The sequence below is a fragment of the Carassius gibelio genome, chromosome B22 (genome assembly GCF_023724105.1).
Source record: "Carassius gibelio isolate Cgi1373 ecotype wild population from Czech Republic chromosome B22, carGib1.2-hapl.c, whole genome shotgun sequence".
Lineage (NCBI taxonomy): Eukaryota > Metazoa > Chordata > Actinopteri > Cypriniformes > Cyprinidae > Carassius > Carassius gibelio.
Window position 1 is genome coordinate 52,808,493 of NC_068417.1, and position 20,881 is coordinate 52,829,373.

General features: G+C 45.3%; 1 protein-coding gene and 22 non-coding genes across 24 annotated transcripts; 4 read left to right on the forward strand and 19 right to left on the reverse strand.

Annotated features, from left to right (window-relative positions):
• Positions 1-879: 879 nt before the first annotated feature.
• On the forward strand, positions 880-952 carry trnaa-agc (transfer RNA alanine (anticodon AGC)). The gene has a single exon. It is a non-coding gene; the product is annotated as a tRNA-Ala (tRNA).
• A 973-nt stretch (positions 953-1,925) lies between these two features.
• trnaf-gaa (transfer RNA phenylalanine (anticodon GAA)) lies at positions 1,926-1,998 on the reverse strand. The gene has a single exon. It is a non-coding gene; the product is annotated as a tRNA-Phe (tRNA).
• Positions 1,999-2,104: 106 nt separating this feature from the next.
• trnai-aau (transfer RNA isoleucine (anticodon AAU)) lies at positions 2,105-2,178 on the reverse strand. Its single transcript has one exon. It is a non-coding gene; the product is annotated as a tRNA-Ile (tRNA).
• A 97-nt stretch (positions 2,179-2,275) lies between these two features.
• trnap-ugg (transfer RNA proline (anticodon UGG)) lies at positions 2,276-2,347 on the reverse strand. The gene has a single exon. It is a non-coding gene; the product is annotated as a tRNA-Pro (tRNA).
• Positions 2,348-3,284: 937 nt separating this feature from the next.
• trnaa-agc (transfer RNA alanine (anticodon AGC)) lies at positions 3,285-3,357 on the forward strand. The gene has a single exon. It is a non-coding gene; the product is annotated as a tRNA-Ala (tRNA).
• Positions 3,358-3,872: 515 nt separating this feature from the next.
• trnaq-uug (transfer RNA glutamine (anticodon UUG)) lies at positions 3,873-3,944 on the reverse strand. Its single transcript has one exon. It is a non-coding gene; the product is annotated as a tRNA-Gln (tRNA).
• Positions 3,945-4,079: 135 nt separating this feature from the next.
• trnaf-gaa (transfer RNA phenylalanine (anticodon GAA)) lies at positions 4,080-4,152 on the reverse strand. The gene has a single exon. It is a non-coding gene; the product is annotated as a tRNA-Phe (tRNA).
• A 106-nt stretch (positions 4,153-4,258) lies between these two features.
• Positions 4,259-4,336, reverse strand: trnai-aau (transfer RNA isoleucine (anticodon AAU)). Its single transcript has one exon. It is a non-coding gene; the product is annotated as a tRNA-Ile (tRNA).
• A 73-nt stretch (positions 4,337-4,409) lies between these two features.
• On the reverse strand, positions 4,410-4,481 carry trnap-ugg (transfer RNA proline (anticodon UGG)). Its single transcript has one exon. It is a non-coding gene; the product is annotated as a tRNA-Pro (tRNA).
• Positions 4,482-5,419: 938 nt separating this feature from the next.
• Positions 5,420-5,492, forward strand: trnaa-agc (transfer RNA alanine (anticodon AGC)). Its single transcript has one exon. It is a non-coding gene; the product is annotated as a tRNA-Ala (tRNA).
• A 774-nt stretch (positions 5,493-6,266) lies between these two features.
• On the reverse strand, positions 6,267-6,338 carry trnaq-uug (transfer RNA glutamine (anticodon UUG)). The gene has a single exon. It is a non-coding gene; the product is annotated as a tRNA-Gln (tRNA).
• Positions 6,339-6,473: 135 nt separating this feature from the next.
• trnaf-gaa (transfer RNA phenylalanine (anticodon GAA)) lies at positions 6,474-6,546 on the reverse strand. The gene has a single exon. It is a non-coding gene; the product is annotated as a tRNA-Phe (tRNA).
• A 106-nt stretch (positions 6,547-6,652) lies between these two features.
• trnai-aau (transfer RNA isoleucine (anticodon AAU)) lies at positions 6,653-6,726 on the reverse strand. The gene has a single exon. It is a non-coding gene; the product is annotated as a tRNA-Ile (tRNA).
• Positions 6,727-6,823: 97 nt separating this feature from the next.
• Positions 6,824-6,895, reverse strand: trnap-ugg (transfer RNA proline (anticodon UGG)). Its single transcript has one exon. It is a non-coding gene; the product is annotated as a tRNA-Pro (tRNA).
• A 1,348-nt stretch (positions 6,896-8,243) lies between these two features.
• trnaq-uug (transfer RNA glutamine (anticodon UUG)) lies at positions 8,244-8,315 on the reverse strand. Its single transcript has one exon. It is a non-coding gene; the product is annotated as a tRNA-Gln (tRNA).
• Positions 8,316-8,423: 108 nt separating this feature from the next.
• Positions 8,424-8,495, reverse strand: trnap-ugg (transfer RNA proline (anticodon UGG)). The gene has a single exon. It is a non-coding gene; the product is annotated as a tRNA-Pro (tRNA).
• A 1,500-nt stretch (positions 8,496-9,995) lies between these two features.
• Positions 9,996-10,067, reverse strand: trnaq-uug (transfer RNA glutamine (anticodon UUG)). Its single transcript has one exon. It is a non-coding gene; the product is annotated as a tRNA-Gln (tRNA).
• A 977-nt stretch (positions 10,068-11,044) lies between these two features.
• Positions 11,045-17,257, reverse strand: LOC127987460 (uncharacterized). 2 transcript variants are annotated; one of them, XM_052589806.1, is made up of 10 exons: positions 16,830-17,257; positions 16,337-16,649; positions 16,152-16,229; positions 15,835-16,029; positions 15,290-15,756; positions 14,852-15,179; positions 13,919-14,720; positions 13,586-13,795; positions 12,416-13,257; positions 11,045-12,306 (listed from the first exon to the last, which is right to left on the reverse strand). In XM_052589806.1, exons 2-10 carry the CDS (start codon positions 16,460-16,462, stop codon positions 11,179-11,181), a joined length of 4,176 nt encoding a protein of 1,391 aa, XP_052445766.1. In that variant the 5' UTR covers positions 16,463-16,649; positions 16,830-17,257; the 3' UTR covers positions 11,045-11,178. The 2 variants fall into 2 exon arrangements, with proteins under 2 accessions (XP_052445766.1, XP_052445765.1); XM_052589805.1 differs by having other exon boundaries at positions 11,046-12,306; positions 15,290-15,759.
• A 1,216-nt stretch (positions 17,258-18,473) lies between these two features.
• trnai-aau (transfer RNA isoleucine (anticodon AAU)) lies at positions 18,474-18,547 on the reverse strand. Its single transcript has one exon. It is a non-coding gene; the product is annotated as a tRNA-Ile (tRNA).
• Positions 18,548-18,644: 97 nt separating this feature from the next.
• Positions 18,645-18,716, reverse strand: trnap-ugg (transfer RNA proline (anticodon UGG)). The gene has a single exon. It is a non-coding gene; the product is annotated as a tRNA-Pro (tRNA).
• A 937-nt stretch (positions 18,717-19,653) lies between these two features.
• Positions 19,654-19,726, forward strand: trnaa-agc (transfer RNA alanine (anticodon AGC)). Its single transcript has one exon. It is a non-coding gene; the product is annotated as a tRNA-Ala (tRNA).
• A 774-nt stretch (positions 19,727-20,500) lies between these two features.
• trnaq-uug (transfer RNA glutamine (anticodon UUG)) lies at positions 20,501-20,572 on the reverse strand. Its single transcript has one exon. It is a non-coding gene; the product is annotated as a tRNA-Gln (tRNA).
• Positions 20,573-20,707: 135 nt separating this feature from the next.
• Positions 20,708-20,780, reverse strand: trnaf-gaa (transfer RNA phenylalanine (anticodon GAA)). The gene has a single exon. It is a non-coding gene; the product is annotated as a tRNA-Phe (tRNA).
• Positions 20,781-20,881: the final 101 nt, after the last annotated feature.

The window sequence follows — 20,881 nt, forward strand, 5'->3', positions numbered from 1 at the left end:
AAGGAACATGAACTAACGTGGAAGCAATCAAAGACCTCGAGACAGTGTTAAAGGCTAACGAACGCAAGTTGGCCTCTTAACTGACCTAAAAATGTGGCTGTGTCTAACATGTAGAGGGATGTTAGGGAGGACAGCTGAAACTGTCAGATGTCACTTAGACCAGCGGTTCTCAATTCCAGTCCTCGAGCCCCCTGCTCTTCACATTTTGTATGTTTCTCGTATAGCTTCAGACATTTGTTCCATTCAAACGTAAGTGCCCTGAGAAGTGGACATCACATGACATCCCTCCGTGATTCAAGTTCAAAGCGTATGTGTACGTTCAGTTCAAAGTGACTAACACAGAGGTGTACAGAGGTATATGATGTCACACTTGTCCATGTGTGAAGACGTTGCGCAGCGCAAATCCGTGAACCAATGTTCCAAAGTGAAGTAAACTTCGACAGATTTCCCCTGCTCAGGGAGTGGGGAGCAATGAACACTGTGTAGGGACCATGTCAATCGCAAGGAGCTCACTTCTAATGAGCTGATTATCCGAATCAGGTGTGCTAACAAAGAGAGACATGCAAAATATGCAGACCTTTGGGGAGCGAGGACTGGAATGGAGAACCGCTTCCTTATTCTTTAAGTCAGTGTGAGAAAAAAGAGGTGAGAAGTTGTCTGCGTGACCCGAGTGATGCAAGGTAGTCTGCATAATACAAGAATCCGCACATGCATATTGGCGTAACAAGACCGAGAAGGTCCTTTAACACAAAAGCTAAATCTCTTTGTTAATTCGACAACACAATCGCGGCCAGTGCAAAGGTGCAAGCCTAGAGGAGGGACGGCCTCTTTGCATCAAGCCGGTCATTCGCAGCTATGCTCGTCATTCTTGAAAGGCCAGGGGAATTAGCTCAAATGGTAGAGCGCTCGCTTAGCATGCGAGAGGTAGCGGGATCGATGCCCGCATTCTCCAAGTTGGCTCATGCCCTTTTACTCACACATCCCTAAATCAGTGGTTTTCAATCCTGTCCTGGAGGCATCCCTGCCCTGCACATTTTGCATTTCCCCTCATCTAACACACCAGTTTCAAATCATCAGCTCATTAATAGAGACTGCAAGACCTGATTTGGGTGTGTCTAGCACTGACGCAATGCTGCGACACTCCAACGTTAGCTTTTTTTGGGTCTCACAGCTGCCAAAAAGTATTTCAGACATGGTCCTGTGCAAATTGGTTGCAAAACATTGCCATTTTACACACAGTTCCCTAAAGCAGTGGTTTTCAAACCTGTCCTGGAGGCACCCCTGCCCTACACATTTTGAATGTTTCCCTCATCTATCACACCTGTTTCAAATCATCAACTCATTGATAGAGACCGCAAGACCTTATTTGGGTGTGTCTAATAAGGCAGACAATCAAACTGTGCAGGGCAGGGGTGCCTCCAGGACAGGTTTGAGAACCACTGCCCTAAAGAGACCGACTGGGCATTGATGCAATGCTGCCACAGTCTCTACGTTAGTTAATTTTTTTGGACTCAAAGCTGCCAAAAAGTATTTCAGACATGGTCCTGCGCAAATTGGTTGCAAAAAGTGGTCCCACCGCGATTTGAACTCGGATCACTGGATTCAGAGTGCTAACCATTACACCATGAAACCTTACCTGGAGCAGCCGTTGCTCACAGGGCCACAAAGACTGTCACCAGTGCCAAACTAGTGCTGTTTTTTCTTTTCCTGCGGCAAGAAACCACACAGGTTCCACCGAGATTCGAACTCAGATCGCTGGATTCAAAGCCCAGAGTGCTGACCATGGAACCGAAACTGCTTGTTTGGTGGCCAACTGGGAAACAGATAGCTCCGTGGCAGTGGGGAAGCAGTTATACAGAGAAGTTGGAACCCAGTGATTTTTGGTCACTGGCCCGCCTCAAAAAGAGGAAATGAGTGGGAGATTTTGCCGAAACCCGGGATCGAACCAGGGACCTTTAGATCTTCAGTCTAAAGCTCTCCCAACTGAGCTATTTCGGCCACAACAAGCTCCTGCTTAGCAAACAGGGATTTCAGTGAGATCACCCTACTCTTTGTCACAGGAGAAGAGCAGAGCAGAGATGAGCCCCCAGACAATAAAAACAGCTGGCCAGTACGGGGATCGAACCCGCGACCTTGGCGTTATTAGCACCACGCTCTAACCAGCTGAGCTAACCGGCCTCCCTTCGCCATCTGTCTCTACCCGATTGAATAAAACACTGCCTCAATGTTAGTGAACGCAACGAGACAACAAAGCTTCACGTTTTATCCCGACCAAGGGCTCGTCCGGGATTTGAACCCGGGACCTCTCGCACCCAAAGCGAGAATCATACCCCTAGACCAACGAGCCTTCCTGTGCTGGGCCGAGAAAAAAGAGCTACTGCAGCATCAATAAAAGAAGGAACATGAACTAACGTGGAAGCAATCAAAGACCTCGAGACAGTGTTAAAGGCTAACGAACGCAAGTTGGCCTCTTAACTGACCAAAAAATGTGGCTGTGTCTAACATGTAGAGGGATGTTAGGGAGGACAGCTGAAACTGTCAGATGTCACTTAGACCAGCGGTTCTCAATTCCAGTCCTCGAGCCCCCTGCTCTTCACATTTTGTATGTTTCTCGTATAGCTTCAGACATTTGTTCCATTCAAACGTAAGTGCCTGGAGAAGTGGACATCACATGACATCCCTCCGTGATTCAAGTTCAAAGCGTATGTGTACGTTCAGTTCAAAGTGACTAACACAGAGGTGTACAGAGGTATACAGAGGTATATGATGTCACACTTGTCCATGTATGAAGACGTTGCGCAGCGCAAATCCGTGAACCAATGTTCCAAAGTGAAGTAAACTTCGACGGATTTCCCCTGCTCAGGGAGTGGGGAGCAATGAACACTGTGTAGGGACCATGTCAATCGCAAGGAGCTCACTTCTAATGAGCTGATTATCCGAATCAGGTGTGCTAACAAAGAGAGACATGCAAAATATGCAGACCTTTGGGGAGCGAGGACTGGAATGGAGAACCGCTTCCTTATTCTTTAAGTCAGTGTGAGAAAAAAGAGGTGAGAAGTTGTCTGCGTGACCCGAGTGATGCAAGGTAGTCTGCATAATACAAGAATCCGCACATGCATACTGGCGTAACAAGACCGAGAAGGTCCTTTAACACAAAAGCTAAATCTCTTTGTTAATTCGACAACACAATCGCGGCCAGTGCAAAGGTGCAAGCCTAGAGGAGGGACGGCCTCTTTGCATCAAGCCGGTCATTCGCAGCTATGCTCGTCATTCTTGAAAGGCCAGGGGAATTAGCTCAAATGGTAGAGCGCTCGCTTAGCATGCGAGAGGTAGTGGGATCGATGCCCGCATTCTCCAAGTTGGCTCATGCCCTTTTACTCACACATCCCTAAATCAGGGGTTTTCAATCCTGTCCTGGAGGCATCCCTGCCCTACACATTTTGAATGTTTCCCTCATCTATCACACCTGTTTCAAATCATCAACTCATTGATAGAGACCGCAAGACCTTATTTGGGTGTGTCTAATAAGGCAGACAATCAAACTGTGCAGGGCAGGGGTGCCTCCAGGACAGGTTTGAGAACCACTGCCCTAAAGAGACCGACTGGGCATTGATGCAATGCTGCCACAGTCTCTACGTTAGTTAATTTTTTTGGACTCAAAGCTGCCAAAAAGTATTTCAGACATGGTCCTGCGCAAATTGGTTGCAAAAAGTGGTCCCACCGCGATTTGAACTCGGATCACTGGATTCAGAGTGCTAACCATTACACCATGAAACCTTACCCGGAGCAGCCGTTGCTCACAGGGCCACAAAGACTGTCACCAATGCCAAACTAGTGCTGTTTTTTTCTTTTCCTGCGGCAAGAAACCACACAGGTTCCACCGAGATTCGAACTCAGATCGCTGGATTCAAAGCCCAGAGTGCTGACCATTACACCATGGAACCGAAACTGCTTGTTTGGTGGCCAACTGGGAAACAGATAGCTCCGTGGCAGTGGGGAAGCAGTTATACAGAGAGGTTGGAACCCAGTGATTTTTGGTCACTGGCCCGCCTCAAAAAGAGGAAATGAGTGGGAGATTTTGCCGAAACCCGGGATCGAACCAGGGACCTTTAGATCTTCAGTCTAACGCTCTCCCAACTGAGCTATTTCGGCCACAACAAGCTCCTGCTTAGCAAGCAGGGATTTCAGTGAGATCACCCTACTCTTTGTCACAGGAGAAGAGCAGAGCAGAGATGAGCCCCCAGACAATAAAAACAGCTGGCCAGTACGGGGATCGAACCCGCGACCTTGGCGTTATTAGCACCACGCTCTAACCAGCTGAGCTAATATTATAGCCGATTGAATAAAACACTGCCTCAATGTTAGTGAACGCAACGAGACAACAAAGCTTCACGTTTTATCCCGACCAAGGGCTCGTCCAGGATTTGAACCCGGGACCTCTCGCACCCAAAGCGAGAATCATACCCCTAGACCAACGAGCCTTCCTGTGCTGGGCCGAGAAAAAAGAGCTACTGCAGCATCAATAAAAGAAGGAACATGAACTAACGTGGAAGCAATCAAAGACCTCGAGACAGTGTTAAAGGCTAACGAACGCAAGTTGGCCTCTTAACTGACCAAAAAATGTGGCTGTGTCTAACATGTAGAGGGATGTTAGGGAGGACAGCTGAAACTGTCAGATGTCACTTAGACCAGCGGTTCTCAATTCCAGTCCTCGAGCCCCCTGCTCTTCACATTTTGTATGTTTCTCGTATAGCTTCAGACATTTGTTCCATTCAAACGTAAGTGCCCTGAGAAGTGGACATCACATGACATCCCTCCGTGATTCAAGTTCAAAGCGTATGTGTACGTTCAGTTCAAAGTGACTAACACAGAGGTGTACAGAGGTATACAGAGGTATATGATGTCACACTTGTCCATGTATGAAGACGTTGCGCAGCGCAAATCCGTGAACCAATGTTCCAAAGTGAAGTAAACTTCGACGGATTTCCCCTGCTCAGGGAGTGGGGAGCAATGAACACTGTGTAGGGACCATGTCAATCACAAGGAGCTCACTTCTAATGAGCTGATTATCCGAATCAGGTGTGCTAACAAAGAGAGACATGCAAAATATGCAGACCTTTGGGGAGCGAGGACTGGAATGGAGAACCGCTTCCTTATTCTTTAAGTCAGTGTGAGAAAAAAAGAGGTGAGAAGTTGTCTGCGTGACCCGAGTGATGCAAGGTAGTCTGCATAATACAAGAATCCGCACATGCATACTGGCGTAACAAGACCGAGAAGGTCCTTTAACACAAAAGCTAAATCTCTTTGTTAATTCGACAACACAATCGCGGCCAGTGCAAAGGTGCAAGCCTAGAGGAGGGACGGCCTCTTTGCATCAAGCCGGTCATTCGCAGCTATGCTCGTCATTCTTGAAAGGCCAGGGGAATTAGCTCAAATGGTAGAGCGCTCGCTTAGCATGCGAGAGGTAGCGGGATCGATGCCCGCATTCTCCAAGTTGGCTCATGCCCTTTTACTCACACATCCCTAAATCAGGGGTTTTCAATCCTGTCCTGGAGGCATCCCTGCCCTGCACATTTTGCATTTCCCCTCATCTAACACACCAGTTTCAAATCATCAGCTCATTAATAGAGACTGCAAGACCTGATTTGGGTGTGTCTAGCACTGACGCAATGCTGCGACACTCCCACGTTAGCTTTTTTTGGGTCTCACAGCTGCCAAAAAGTATTTCAGACATGGTCCTGTGCAAATTGGTTGCAAAACATTGCCATTTTACACACAGTTCCCTAAAGCAGTGGTTTTCAAACCTGTCCTGGAGGCACCCCTGCCCTACACATTTTGAATGTTTCCCTCATCTATCACACCTGTTTCAAATCATCAACTCATTGATAGAGACCGCAAGACCTTATTTGGGTGTGTCTAATAAGGCAGACAATCAAACTGTGCAGGGCAGGGGTGCCTCCAGGACAGGTTTGAGAACCACTGCCCTAAAGAGACCGACTGGGCATCGATGCAATGCTGCCACAGTCTCTACGTTAGTTAATTTTTTTGGACTCAAAGCTGCCAAAAAGTATTTCAGACATGGTCCTGCGCAAATTGGTTGCAAAAAGTGGTCCCACCGCGATTTGAACTCGGATCACTGGATTCAGAGTGCTAACCATTACACCATGAAACCTTACCTGGAGCAGCCGTTGCTCACAGGGCCACAAAGACTGTCACCAGTGCCAAACTAGTGCTGTTTTTTCTTTTCCTGCGGCAAGAAACCACACAGGTTCCACCGAGATTCGAACTCAGATCGCTGGATTCAAAGCCCAGAGTGCTGACCATTACACCATGGAACCGAAACTGCTTGTTTGGTGGCCAACTGGGAAACAGATAGCTCCGTGGCAGTGGGGAAGCAGTTATACAGAGAAGTTGGAACCCAGTGATTTTTGGTCACTGGCCCGCCTCAAAAAGAGGAAATGAGTGGGAGATTTTGCCGAAACCCGGGATCGAACCAGGGACCTTTAGATCTTCAGTCTAAAGCTCTCCCAACTGAGCTATTTCGGCCACAACAAGCTCCTGCTTAGCAAACAGGGATTTCAGTGAGATCACCCTACTCTTTGTCACAGGAGAAGAGCAGAGCAGAGATGAGCCCCCAGACAATAAAAACAGCTGGCCAGTACGGGGATCGAACCCGCGACCTTGGCGTTATTAGCACCACGCTCTAACCAGCTGAGCTAACCGGCCTCCCTTCGCCATCTGTCTCTACCCGATTGAATAAAACACTGCCTCAATGTTAGTGAACGCAACGAGACAACAAAGCTTCACGTTTTATCCCGACCAAGGGCTCGTCCGGGATTTGAACCCGGGACCGCTCGCACCCAAAGCGAGAATCATACCCCTAGACCAACGAGCCTTCCTGTGCTGGGCCGAGAAAAAAGAGCTACTGCAGCATCAATAAAAGAAGGAACATGAACTAACGTGGAAGCAATCAAAGACCTCGAGACAGTGTTAAAGGCTAACGAACGCAAGTTGGCCTCTTAACTGACCAAAAAATGTGGCTGTGTCTAACATGTAGAGGGATGTTAGGGAGGACAGCTGAAACTGTCAGATGTCACTTAGACCAGCGGTTCTCAATTCCAGTCCTCGAGCCCCCTGCTCTTCACATTTTGTATGTTTCTCGTATAGCTTCAGACATTTGTTCCATTCAAACGTAAGTGCCCTGAGAAGTGGACATCACATGACATCCCTCCGTGATTCAAGTTCAAAGCGTATGTGTACGTTCAGTTCAAAGTGACTAACACAGAGGTGTACAGAGGTATACAGAGGTATATGATGTCACACTTGTCCATGTGTGAAGACGTTGCGCAGCGCAAATCCGTGAACCAATGTTCCAAAGTGAAGTAAACTTCGACGGATTTCCCCTGCTCAGGGAGTGGGGAGCAATGAACACTGTGTAGGGACCATGTCAATCGCAAGGAGCTCACTTCTAATGAGCTGATTATCCGAATCAGGTGTGCTAACAAAGAGAGACATGGATCCTGTCCTGGAGGCATCCCTGCCCTGCACATTTTGCATTTCCCCTCATCTAACACACCAGTTTCAAATCATCAGCTCATTAATAGAGACTGCAAGACCTGATTTGGGTGTGTCTAGCACTGACGCAATGCTGCGACACTCCCACGTTAGCTTTTTTTGGGTCTCACAGCTGCCAAAAAGTATTTCAGACATGGTCCTGTGCAAATTGGTTGCAAAACATTGCCATTTTACACACAGTTCCCTAAAGCAGTGGTTTTCAAACCTGTCCTGGAGGCACCCCTGCCCTACACATTTTGAATGTTTCCCTCATCTATCACACCTGTTTCAAATCATCAACTCATTGATAGAGACCGCAAGACCTTATTTGGGTGTGTCTAATAAGGCAGACAATCAAACTGTGCAGGGCAGGGGTGCCTCCAGGACAGGTTTGAGAACCACTGCCCTAAAGAGACCGACTGGGCATTGATGCAATGCTGCCACAGTCTCTACGTTAGTTAATTTTTTTGGACTCAAAGCTGCCAAAAAGTATTTCAGACATGGTCCTGCGCAAATTGGTTGCAAAAAGTGGTCCCACCGCGATTTGAACTCGGATCACTGGATTCAGAGTGCTAACCATTACACCATGAAACCTTACCCGGAGCAGCCGTTGCTCACAGGGCCACAAAGACTGTCACCAGTGCCAAACTAGTGCTGTTTTTTTCTTTTCCTGCGGCAAGAAACCACACAGGTTCCACCGAGATTCGAACTCAGATCGCTGGATTCAAAGCCCAGAGTGCTGACCATTACACCATGGAACCGAAACTGCTCGTTTGGTGGCCATCTGTCTCTACCCGATTGAATAAAACACTGCCTCAATTTTAGTGAACGCAACGAGACAACAAAGCTTCACGTTTTATCCCGACCAAGGGCTCGTCCGGGATTTGAACCCGGGACCTCTCGCACCCAAAGCGAGAATCATACCCCTAGACCAACGAGCCTTCCTGTGCTGGGCCGAGAAAAAAGAGCTACTGCAGCATCAATAAAAGAAGGAACATGAACTAACGTGGAAGCAATCAAAGACCTCGAGACAGTGTTAAAGGCTAACGAACGCAAGTTGGCCTCTTAACTGACCAAAAAATGTGGCTGTGTCTAACATGTAGAGGGATGTTAGGGAGGACAGCTGAAACTGTCAGATGTCACTTAGACCAGCGGTTCTCAATTCCAGTCCTCGAGCCCCCTGCTCTTCACATTTTGTATGTTTCTCGTATAGCTTCAGACATTTGTTCCATTCAAACGTAAGTGCCCTGAGAAGTGGACATCACATGACATCCCTCCGTGATTCAAGTTCAAAGCGTATGTGTACGTTCAGTTCAAAGTGACTAACACAGAGGTGTACAGAGGTATACAGAGGTATATGATGTCACACTTGTCCATGTGTGAAGACGTTGCGCAGCGCAAATCCGTGAACCAATGTTCCAAAGTGAAGTAAACTTCGACGGATTTCCCCTGCTCAGGGAGTGGGGAGCAATGAACACTGTGTAGGGACCATGTCAATCGCAAGGAGCTCACTTCTAATGAGCTGATTATCCGAATCAGGTGTGCTAACAAAGAGAGACATGCAAAATATGCAGACCTTTGGGGAGCGAGGACTGGAATGGAGAACCGCTTCCTTATTCTTTAAGTCAGTGTGAGAAAAAAGAGGTGAGAAGTTGTCTGCGTGACCCGAGTGATGCAAGGTAGTCTGCATAATACAAGAATCCGCACATGCATACTGGCGTAACAAGACCGAGAAGGTCCTTTAACACAAAAGCTAAATCTCTTTGTTAATTCGACAACACAATCGCGGCCAGTGCAAAGGTGCAAGCCTAGAGGAGGGACGGCCTCTTTGCATCAAGCCGGTCATTCGCAGCTATGCTCGTCATTCTTGAAAGGCCAGGGGAATTAGCTCAAATGGTAGAGTGCTTGCTTAGCATGCGAGAGCTAGCGGGATCGATGCCCGCATTCTCCAAGTTGGCTCATGCCCTTTTACTCACACATCCCTAAATCAGTGGTTTTCAATCCTGTCCTGGAGGCATCCCTACCCTGCACATTTTGCATTTCCCCTCATCTAACATTGATAGAGACCGCAAGACCTTATTTGGGTGTGTCTAATAAGGCAGACAATCAAACTGTGCAGGGCAGGGGTGCCTCCAGGACAGGTTTGAGAACCACTGCCCTAAAGAGACCGACTGGGCATTGATGCAATGCTGCCACAGTCTCTACGTTAGTTAATTTTTTTGGACTCAAAGCTGCCAAAAAGTATTTCAGACATGGTCCTGCGCAAATTGGTTGCAAAAAGTGGTCCCACCGCGATTTGAACTCGGATCACTGGATTCAGAGTGCTAACCATTACACCATGAAACCTTACCCGGAGCAGCCGTTGCTCACAGGGCCACAAAGACTGTCACCAGTGCCAAACTAGTGCTGTTTTTTTCTTTTCCTGCGGCAAGAAACCACACAGGTTCCACCGAGATTCGAACTCAGATCGCTGGATTCAAAGCCCAGAGTGCTGACCATTACACCATGGAACCGAAACTGCTTGTTTGGTGGCCAACTGGGAAACAGACAGCTCCGTGGCAGTGGGGAAGCAGTTATACAGAGAAGTTGGAACCCAGTGATTTTTGGTCACTGGCCCGCCTCAAAAAGAGGAAATGAGTGGGAGATTTTGCCGAAACCCGGGATCGAACCAGGGACCTTTAGATCTTCAGTCTAACGCTCTCCCAACTCCGCCAAAGCTGGGGAACAATTGTCTGTATAAGAAGGGGGAGAAGAGGGGAGAGAGAGGAAGAGAAGCGCGAGAAATTCAGGAAATCGTAGGTTCGAATCCACGCTGTCACATAAAGTTATGCGTGTATTTGTTAAAAATCGTAAATCGATTGTTTCGTGTCCAAGTTTGATTTTAAAAGTAATGTATTTGAATTTAATTATTGTTTCGTTTCTAAGATTGATTTTGACAGTAATGTTTTTGATTTAATAATTCTTTCGTTTCTAAGATTGATTTTTATTTTATTCTCATTATCATTATCATTAGTCAAAGTGCATTTATTAAGGCAATCATTTCCTGTGGCAGTAGGGACAAAATAACCTCCTTATTACGGCATTCACACTTTATTGTATCATATTACTTACTGCAAAGCTACACGTGACACTGAATTTAACTGTAAACTGAATGTCATTACATTCAATAAAACAAATAAATACAACACACAGAGAAATATATTTATTAACTATATACATATTTAAAAAAATGTAGGAAAAGTACTAAATTCAATATAAAATTAAGAATTTTAAGTGCACACGCTATATAAAATAAGTACAAAAAAATATATAAATATATACATCAAAATCTACACATTTTGGTATTTTACTTTATACTGCTTCCTCTACACATAAACCTTTCTATAATAATAATAATAATAGTTTAACTTTATTTAATATGTATATATATTTCCATATGTATTATAGTGTATTCACATACATACCCACATGTTTATAATAATAATAATAATAATAATAATAATAATACAAGATAAAAAAAAGTGCACAGTATAACTCTTTAACATTAAATATGGCTGGAAGATAAAAAACAGAACAGATCCAACCAAGAGAACAAAATGAATGTATCACACATAAATAAATGAGTTATCTTCTCATAATCTGTAACCACTGCTCCTTTGTAATTGTTTCTTTATTAGGGCAATATATTTTGCCTTTGTACTGGCTATGGCCAGTTTCTTGAGTACGAAATTGGCCACACTTTCTGCACGAATTTGCTTTTACAGTGCGATTGTACGATCGTTTGGTTGGAGTGGCTGTGTCATTTGCAGGTGGCTCAGAGGAAATTGCTCCAGGGTTAATGGTGGAAAATGGGGCTGGGCAGGGCACCAGAAACATCTGAGACACAACAGGGGCAGTGGGTGTGTCAGGAACCAATGGGTGTGGTGCTGTCGGCCTGGGACAAATTGTCCTTAGCTGGCTGGACGTGGCTGAACGCTGAGGGTGTACGGCTGATGGCCAGATTGAAGTTGCTGTGGCAGATGTACAGGTAGCTGAGGGCGCAATCTTTCTAAACTTTGTCTTTGCCTGTCCAGCTGTGTCTGGTGGCATCTGGTAGGTATGCAACTGGTGGCTATATTGTGGAGGCACAACAGGCTGTACTCGTGCTGGAGGCAAAACATCCAAAGCCACTGGACGTGCCTCTGGAAGGTCCAGCCCTTGCAACAGCAAGGAGACCTCCTGACCCTTTAAACGGTTATTGTGCCATGTCGTAAGGGTCCTCTGATTTACCTCAACTAGCTGAAGGGTTGTGTCACTCATCACCGTTCCATTGCTCAGGATTAGCTGCCGAATTTTTCTGTAATCACGAAGAATGAGATCCCATCTAGACAGACATTCTGTCCGCTGTTTCTTGGGGCTTCGGTGGATGTTACATAACCTTATGAAAATCATTTCAACAAGGCGACAGCAATTAGGCCACTGTGCTGGAGAGCCGCTAGAACCCAAAACACACCTTTTTGTGCTGTCGACACCAGGAGTGAAGACAGCTTTCTTTTTTGGGGACCTAAAACGTCCTGTAAGTAGCCTGTCTTGATGACGAGCAGCATACACCACCCTGTCTTTATCAAATTTGTCCAGGTTCTGCCACAGACCCACAATGGTCGCAACTTGTTGGTTGGTAAGTGTGAGGCTTGTCTGTGTGCGCAGCTCCACCAGACACTCTGCCAACGCATCCACCCGGTCCATTCCAGGAATGCAGTGTTCGTCAACAGCCTGGAAATATATAACTGTTGGTTAGGTATTTACATGCTGTTAAGTAAGTTTACTGCTTAATGGCAGATAACTAAATGAGTGACAATTCGTATAGAAAAGGAAATTTTACCATTGCTGAGGGCACTGGTGTATCTAAAGGATCCTGGACACTGGGTACTGGTGCAGCTGAAGGAGCCCGGACTCTGAGCAGTGGTGGAGCCTGGACACTGGGCAGTGGTGCAGCTACACTGGGCACTGGTGCAGCTGAAGGAGCCCGGACTCTGAGCAGTGGTGGAGCCTGGACACTGGGCAGTGGTGGAGTCTGGACACTGGGCAGTGGTGCAGCTACACTGGGCACTGGTGCAGCTGAAGGAGCCCGGACTCTGAACAATGGTGGAGCCTGGACACTGAGCAGTGATGCAGCTACACTGGGCACTGGTGCAGTTGAAGGAGCCCGGACTCTGAGCAGTGGTGGAGCCTGGACACTGGGCAGTGGTGGAGTTTGGACACTGGGCAATGGTGGAGTCTGGACACTGGGCAATGGTGGAGTCTGGACACTGGGCAGTGGTGGAGTTTGGACACTGGGCAATGGTGGAGTCTGGACACTGGGCAATGGTGGAGTCTGGACACTGGGCAGTGGTGGAGTCTGGACACTGGGCAGTGGTGGAGTCTGGACAATGGGCAGTGGTGGAATTTTGACACTGGGCAGTGGTGCAGCTGTAGGAGCCTGGACACTGGGAACTGGTGCAGCTGGTAGAACTGGTGGACCTGAAAGGACTAAGTCATCTGATGCCACAAGATTTGCCACTGTGGCTTCCTCTCCAAAGAAATCAATGAAACCCTCATCCTTTTCCACTTGCTCCTCCACATCTATCTCCTCCAGCAATTGAGAGGTCCTATCAGAGGTAGGGCACATGTCCTCCAGGGGCTGACTATTCTGCCTCAACAAGTACTGTACTCCAATGAGCTCCCCTGAGGAAATATTTGTAACAGGAAACATTTTTAATGGAAATTATGCAGAAAGGTTTATTTAGAAATGCAGTAAATATTTTGTTGTCCACTTCTGTATGAACAATATATATCTAATTCAGAGGGTATCATAAAAAGACAGGATTACTCTATATTCTACTATGTATTTTATTTTCTGCCCTGAAACCTAGAACACAGAATAATGTATAAATATTCTGGTAGTATAATTTTTCTCTGATATGTCAAAATTACATTATTATTGTCCAAAAGCACTTGTAATTTTACCAAAAACATGCTACATCATGAGCTGCATTTATCAAAATATTTTTACCTGTGTATACTGCAGGTGGAGTGAAGCTAGGGACCAATTTCCTGCCATACAACTTATTGTAGTTCTCATTGACAGAGTAAACCAGCTCCCCTGTGTAAGAGCGCAGAGTTGAACCTCCATCTGCAACAGCAGCTTCAGCCCGGTCCTGATTCCAGCGTAATAAACCTTCCAGGAGATAAATCTGGAAGTTCAGGCTGTTTGCGCTGTTCCCTAGAAAAAGAAATAGAAAGCCAAATATTGCTTTGAGAAAATGCAAAACATAAAATTTAATCTGCAAATATCTTGATAAACAGGAATTAGTGGCAAAATGTGGTATATTCTGACATGACAAACCTGGAATAAATCTGTTTAGGTGGCAGTGAAATGATTCCAGGGATGTGGAGCCTCTGGCACAACGATAAGTTTTTAGAACCACCCCACCCTTGCTTGTAGTTCCAGTTTCAGTATAGAGCGGCACATTTGGAGGGTCTTGGATACAGGTGACGTGCCGCCTCTGGACATTCCAGATGTGCTGCATTCTCACACTGTCAAGTAGAGGAACACCAAGAGCATCATTCCCCTTGCCACCCATGAGCTCTCTGATGAGCATATCAAGGAGGCGGAAAGTGGTTTCTTCTCCCCGTGTTCTCCTCCTGCAGTGCTGGAGCAGCTCAGCTTTAGTTAAATGATGGTCCAGTTCTGCCTCCGACAGAGTAGGCCAGCCCTGTTGGATGAGTTGCTCCCTTTTGGCCTGTCTCAGCAGAGTGAGATCCCCTGCATCCCACTCAAAAATACAGGATGACAGCCTTGCCATAAAAGTAGGGTACAACTGGTGGGCGTCAGTGGTGCACCCTACTGCCAGACGTCGCATAAAATGCCAAATGTCTAGGCGGACGATGACATCTGGCCAGCCGCTGAACCGCCTCTTCAATTTAGTCTCTCCCACTTTCTTGCAACAATCACAGTCCACATAAATGATAGTGGGAGGATCAACACCAGCACTCCGGTATCGCTCCATGAGCCCTGCAGCCATGAGGTCTAACCCAGCCCCTTCATTCGCAGTCAGGACACTCATCAGCACCTGACCTATCTCATTGCCCACTGAGGTAAGCCACTGTGCTGTGCCTTTCGCAGGCCCGCTCAACTTCTTGGTGATCTGAAAGAAACAATAAGCATAGCAAATAATACAACATGCATCCAAATCAGTTACACTGAAAAAAATAAAGCTCTCTTGGTCTAACAATACATTATAGATAAGGGTACAGTCAATTAAGCAGCTTATCTGACCTTCTTAGTTGAATCCATTTTTAAGATTGATCCATACGTGGATGTTATGCTGGCCTTTATGTGATCGAGCCTGTTGAGAATGTCCTGACTATATACAGTGAGGAGCCATTTGTAGCTGGGTACTGAAGCAAGTGGTGGTGGCTCCTGGAAGTGCAGCGGATGCAGGCCACGATTATCAAAAAAGGCCACACACTCTGATGTGTACCGAAGCGCACGTTTCAACCACTCCTCACTGTGGTTCTCTCTCAGCTGGCCGATGATCCTCACTGGGCCATTCCCCATGCCCCTCTCACGCAGCAAGCGAAGAACCCGAATGTCACAGGCATACCTTGGAAAAAAGCATTCATTTAAGTATCTTATTATAAGGTATCTAATTATTGTAGGAAATATTTATCAGAAAGGGTAGCACATAAGTGAAAATGACTGCAAAATAATTACTTGCGTGTGAGGATGACCCTGAATTCAGATCGATGGGCCAGGTCCAACTGCTGCAGCACAGCTTGACTCCAGGACAGATAGCTGGTTCTACACCTGGTGCAGATCAGGGTCTCTGTCACCAGGTTGTAGTATCTGTCAATGTCTAACACCTGTCGTACCCTCCTGTGCAGTCCACCACCACACAGCTGTTGCCTGGCACAGGCAGGGTTAGTACACTGGAGCCGCACCTTCCACAGCTTATATGGCATCCAGAGCAAGAGACGCTGTGAAAAAAACCTATCAGGTGTTGGAGCTTGGTGGTACAACAGGGCTGGTGGTGGGGGGTGATACCACAACTGTAGGTTTTCACGCAGCTCCAGCTTTCCCTTTGCACCAACCCTAAAAAGTGCTTCTGACACCCACTTCTGGTCTTGCTGTGGCATTGTCTGTGGCCACAGAAGGGGGAGATCTTCTGGCTGAGATGAGACCTGCTGATATTATAAAAAACACTGGTTTAAATAAAAGCTAAGAGAGCATTAAATGATGAAGACATGTATATATCTTACTGGGCTCCTCACAACAGTATTCTCAGAAACAGTTGATGGCGTTGCTGTTTTTTTGATGCGTTGTGAACTCTGAGGTGGAGGAAGGAAGAAGGAAGAGGAGGACTGGATGACGGGCTGATGAGGTTTGGGGGATGGAGGAGGATGAGGATCAGAGGGTGGACATGAAACTGTAGCTGAACTGGAGTGCTCTAACATCTGTGGAGTCAAACATTATGAATAATTTATTAAGGGGATTGCCATGTTTTTAATACATTAAAATTACATAGTGATAAAGTCATGATGACATTATAAAAGTCTTGATGTCTTTTAATATTAACCTGAGAGGTTTTCCTCTGGGTGCTCAAATTAGGTTTTGCTGCTGCCACATGTGAGCCTCCAAACCTTGACTTTTCAAACTAAAAAGATTTGTCATGGTTAGTGATAACAAAACCCTAACACTATAGTTAAAGGTTGAGATGTTTCAGTATCTGCAGTGATGCATGCAATAGTGTGGTCTGCTTACCATTGACAATGTCAGTTTAGGTCTCTTTGCAGGACATGACACATCGCTGACAGAGGGTGTGCTTTGGGCCGGCGTGCTCTGTGATGCTTCCCCTGTGACTGGTGGATGAACCTGTGACACATGCATAAAGTACAAAACAGTCTTCCTAATGTGATTTTAGATATAAAGACACATTGATGTTGCAAACACATCTATCTATTTATGCAACTTGAACCAGGCTAATTGAAGTTACCTTGTGAAAGCCACAAATACATGTCTGAGCTTCCTTCAGAAGAGTGGTCTGTCCCCTCATTTGCAGAGGGCACTTTTCTATCTGTGAACATGAATTATACCTCTGACACTGGATCTCAAAACAGCAATAAGTCATCATAATTATATCAATATAACATTGTATTTACATGTAATTACTTAACCATACACATAAATAAAAATACCACAATGTATTGTCAAAAAAGTTTGTTAGTTTGCCCATGAATCTAGCTGCATAACTTACCTTCTGATACATCTCATGCCATCTTTTTTGTCGGGGAGAAGGTCTATTCCCCTGTGTAGATGGCCAAACTCCTGTTTGGGCAAAACTCTCCAGACGCGCAAGCCATTCAGCATTACTCATGCCTTTGTGAGACTTAGCTGAAGCCATGTCGTTGCCTGAAACACTACATAACACGTTACACTAACTGCCATTGTAGCCTGTAGCATTTACCCTCCTGTTGTGTTCATTTCATGATAGCTAGTTGTGTTCCTGGTCCAGAACGACCGCCATATTATAGCAGATTATAAGTTCATTATAATACACATATTATCTTACATATAACATGTTGTGATTTATTTATTTATTATTTAATGCCATGTCAGCAGCAGGGGCTATATTCATGCCAAGAGGAAACATTTCAATTGCACAATTCAGTCATATATATAATGTCAAAACAATTATATAACATTTATATATATATATATATATATATATATATATATATATATATATATATATATATATATATATATATATATATATATGTTTGTATGTATGTGTGTATGTTTGTACAAATATAAAAAAATACATATAATAAGATTATAACAAGAATAAAAGTATAAGAACAATTACATAGAGTCTTAACAAGTTGTGATAGATCTTTCTATTATGGCTGTATGTCTCAATGACCTAGGCTCATACAACACGTTTATGAGTATAAATAAATAAATAAATATATAGCATTATGGATTAATTTGACTAAAACAAATACTCAGATTAAACATATTGTGGTCTTTCAACTGTGTCCATGTGATAAGGGCATGAACCTGAATGTATAAACTTATCCATTCACTTCTTTTGACTGGTCATAACATATGTACAAACATATAACATACGTGTAAAAGTTAAACAAAACATTAACATTTTCCAAATTTATTTTGTGTGTTCAAATGCCGCATTTGGAAAAAGCTGTGGAACCTTATTACAATTAAATAAAAAGCATTTTTTTTTTCATTGAGAAAACTTGTTAATCGGTTAAATTCGACATATTTACAGTTACGTTAGCTCCGGTCGTAATAGTATTTACACATCAGTGACAGTTGACGTTACGTAGTATCAAGCGGTAATCATAGGCTAATTTACATGGCCAATCTTGCTATTCCTAAAGAACAAAAATCCTAAACCATTTCATTCATATCAAGATATAAATAACATACATGAGCGGAATGTAAATAATTTAACGTTACCTGAGCGGAGATTACATGCAATTGGCGAGGACGTGCGTGATTGGTGTATGAGAAATAGACCTTGCCATTTCATTGGACGCGGAAAAATAGAGATCGCAACGTGATTGATTTATAAAAGATAGAAGTCGTAACGTGATTGGTTTTTAAAAGATAGAAGTCGTAACGTGATTGGTTTTCAAAAGATAGAGGTCGTAACGTGATTGGTTTTCAAAAGATAGAGGTCATAACGTGATTGGTTTTTAAAATATAGAAGTCGGCATACTATTGGATTAATTTTACAGACTTGTGGTTGTCAGGTACCGCCATTTCGGCCACAACAAGCTCCTGCTTAGCAAGCAGGGATTTCAGTGAGATCACCCTACTCTTTGTCACAGGAGAAGAGCAGAGCAGAGATGAGCCCCCAGACAATAAAAACAGCTGGCCAGTACGGGGATCGAACCCGCGACCTTGGCGTTATTAGCACCACGCTCTAACCAGCTGAGCTAACCGGCCTCCCTTCGCCATCTGTCTCTACCCGATTGAATAAAACACTGCCTCAATGTTAGTGAACGCAACGAGACAACAAAGCTTCACGTTTTATCCCGACCAAGGGCTCGTCCGGGATTTGAACCCGGGACCTCTCGCACCCAAAGCGAGAATCACACCCCTAGACCAACGAGCCTTCCTGTGCTGGGCCGAGAAAAAAGAGCTACTGCAGCATCAATAAAAGAAGGAACATGAACTAACGTGGAAGCAATCAAAGACCTCGAGACAGTGTTAAAGGCTAACGAACGCAAGTTGGCCTCTTAACTGACCTAAAAATGTGGCTGTGTCTAACATGTAGAGGGATGTTAGGGAGGACAGCTGAAACTGTCAGATGTCACTTAGACCAGCGGTTCTCAATTCCAGTCCTCGAGCCCCCTGCTCTTCACATTTTGTATGTTTCTCGTATAGCTTCAGACATTTGTTCCATTCAAACGTAAGTGCCCTGAGAAGTGGACATCACATGACATCCCTCCGTGATTCAAGTTCAAAGCGTATGTGTACGTTCAGTTCAAAGTGACTAACACAGAGGTGTACAGAGGTATACAGAGGTATATGATGTCACACTTGTCCATGTGTGAAGACGTTGCGCAGCGCAAATCCGTGAACCAATGTTCCAAAGTGAAGTAAACTTCGACGGATTTCCCCTGCTCAGGGAGTGGGGAGCAATGAACACTGTGTAGGGACCATGTCAATCGCAAGGAGCTCACTTCTAATGAGCTGATTATCCGAATCAGGTGTGCTAACAAAGAGAGACATGCAAAATATGCAGACCTTTGGGGAGCGAGGACTGGAATGGAGAACCGCTTCCTTATTCTTTAAGTCAGTGTGAGAAAAAAGAGGTGAGAAGTTGTCTGCGTGACCCGAGTGATGCAAGGTAGTCTGCATAATACAAGAATCCGCACATGCATACTGGCGTAACAAGACCGAGAAGGTCCTTTAACACAAAAGCTAAATCTCTTTGTTAATTCGACAACACAATCGCGGCCAGTGCAAAGGTGCAAGCCTAGAGGAGGGACGGCCTCTTTGCATCAAGCCGGTCATTTGCAGCTATGCTCGTCATTCTTGAAAGGCCAGGGGAATTAGCTCAAATGGTAGAGCGCTCGCTTAGCATGCGAGAGGTAGCGGGATCGATGCCCGCATTCTCCAAGTTGGCTCATTCCCTTTTACTCACACATCCCTAAATCAGTGGTTTTCAATCCTGTCCTGGAGGCATCCCTGCCCTGCACATTTTGCATTTCCCTTCATCTAACACACCAGTTTCAAATCATCAGCTCATTAATAGAGACTGCAAGACCTGATTTGGGTGTGTCTAGCACTGACGCAATGCTGCGACACTCCAACGTTAGCTTTTTTTGGGTCTCACAGCTGCCAAAAAGTATTTCAGACATGGTCCTGTGCAAATTGGTTGCAAAACATTGCCATTTTACACACAGTTCCCTAAAGCAGTGGTTTTCAAACCTGTCCTGGAGGCACCCCTGCCCTACACATTTTGAATGTTTCCCTCATCTATCACACCTGTTTCAAATCATCAACTCATTGATAGAGACCGCAAGACCTTATTTGGGTGTGTCTAATAAGGCAGACAATCAAACTGTGCAGGGCAGGGGTGCCTCCAGGACAGGTTTGAGAACCACTGCCCTAAAGAGACCGACTGGGCATCGATGCAATGCTGCCACAGTCTCTACGTTAGTTAATTTTTTTGGACTCAAAGCTGCCAAAAAGTATTTCAGACATGGTCCTGCGCAAATTGGTTGCAAAAAGTGGTCCCACCGCGATTTGAACTCGGATCACTGGATTCAGAGTGCTAACCATTACACCATGAAACCTTACCTGGAGCAGCCGTTGCTCACAGGGCCACAAAGACTGTCACCAGTGCCAAACTAGTGCTGTTTTTTCTTTTCCTGCAGCAAGAAACCACACAGGTTCCACCGAGATTCGAACTCAGATCGCTGGATTCAAAGCCCAGAGTGCTGACCATTACACCATGGAACCGAAACTGCTTGTTTGGTGGCCAACTGGGAAACAGATAGCTCCGTGGCAGTGGGGAAGCAGTTATACAGAGAAGTTGGAACCCAGTGATTTTTGGTCACTGGCCCGCCTCAAAAAGAGGAAATGAGTGGGAGATTTTGCCGAAACCCGGGATCGAACCAGGGACCTTTAGATCTTCAGTCTAAAGCTCTCCCAACTGAGCTATTTCGGCCACAACAAGCTCCTGCTTAGCAAACAGGGATTTCAGTGAGATCACCCTACTCTTTGTCACAGGAGAAGAGCAGAGCAGAGATGAGCCCCCAGACAATAAAA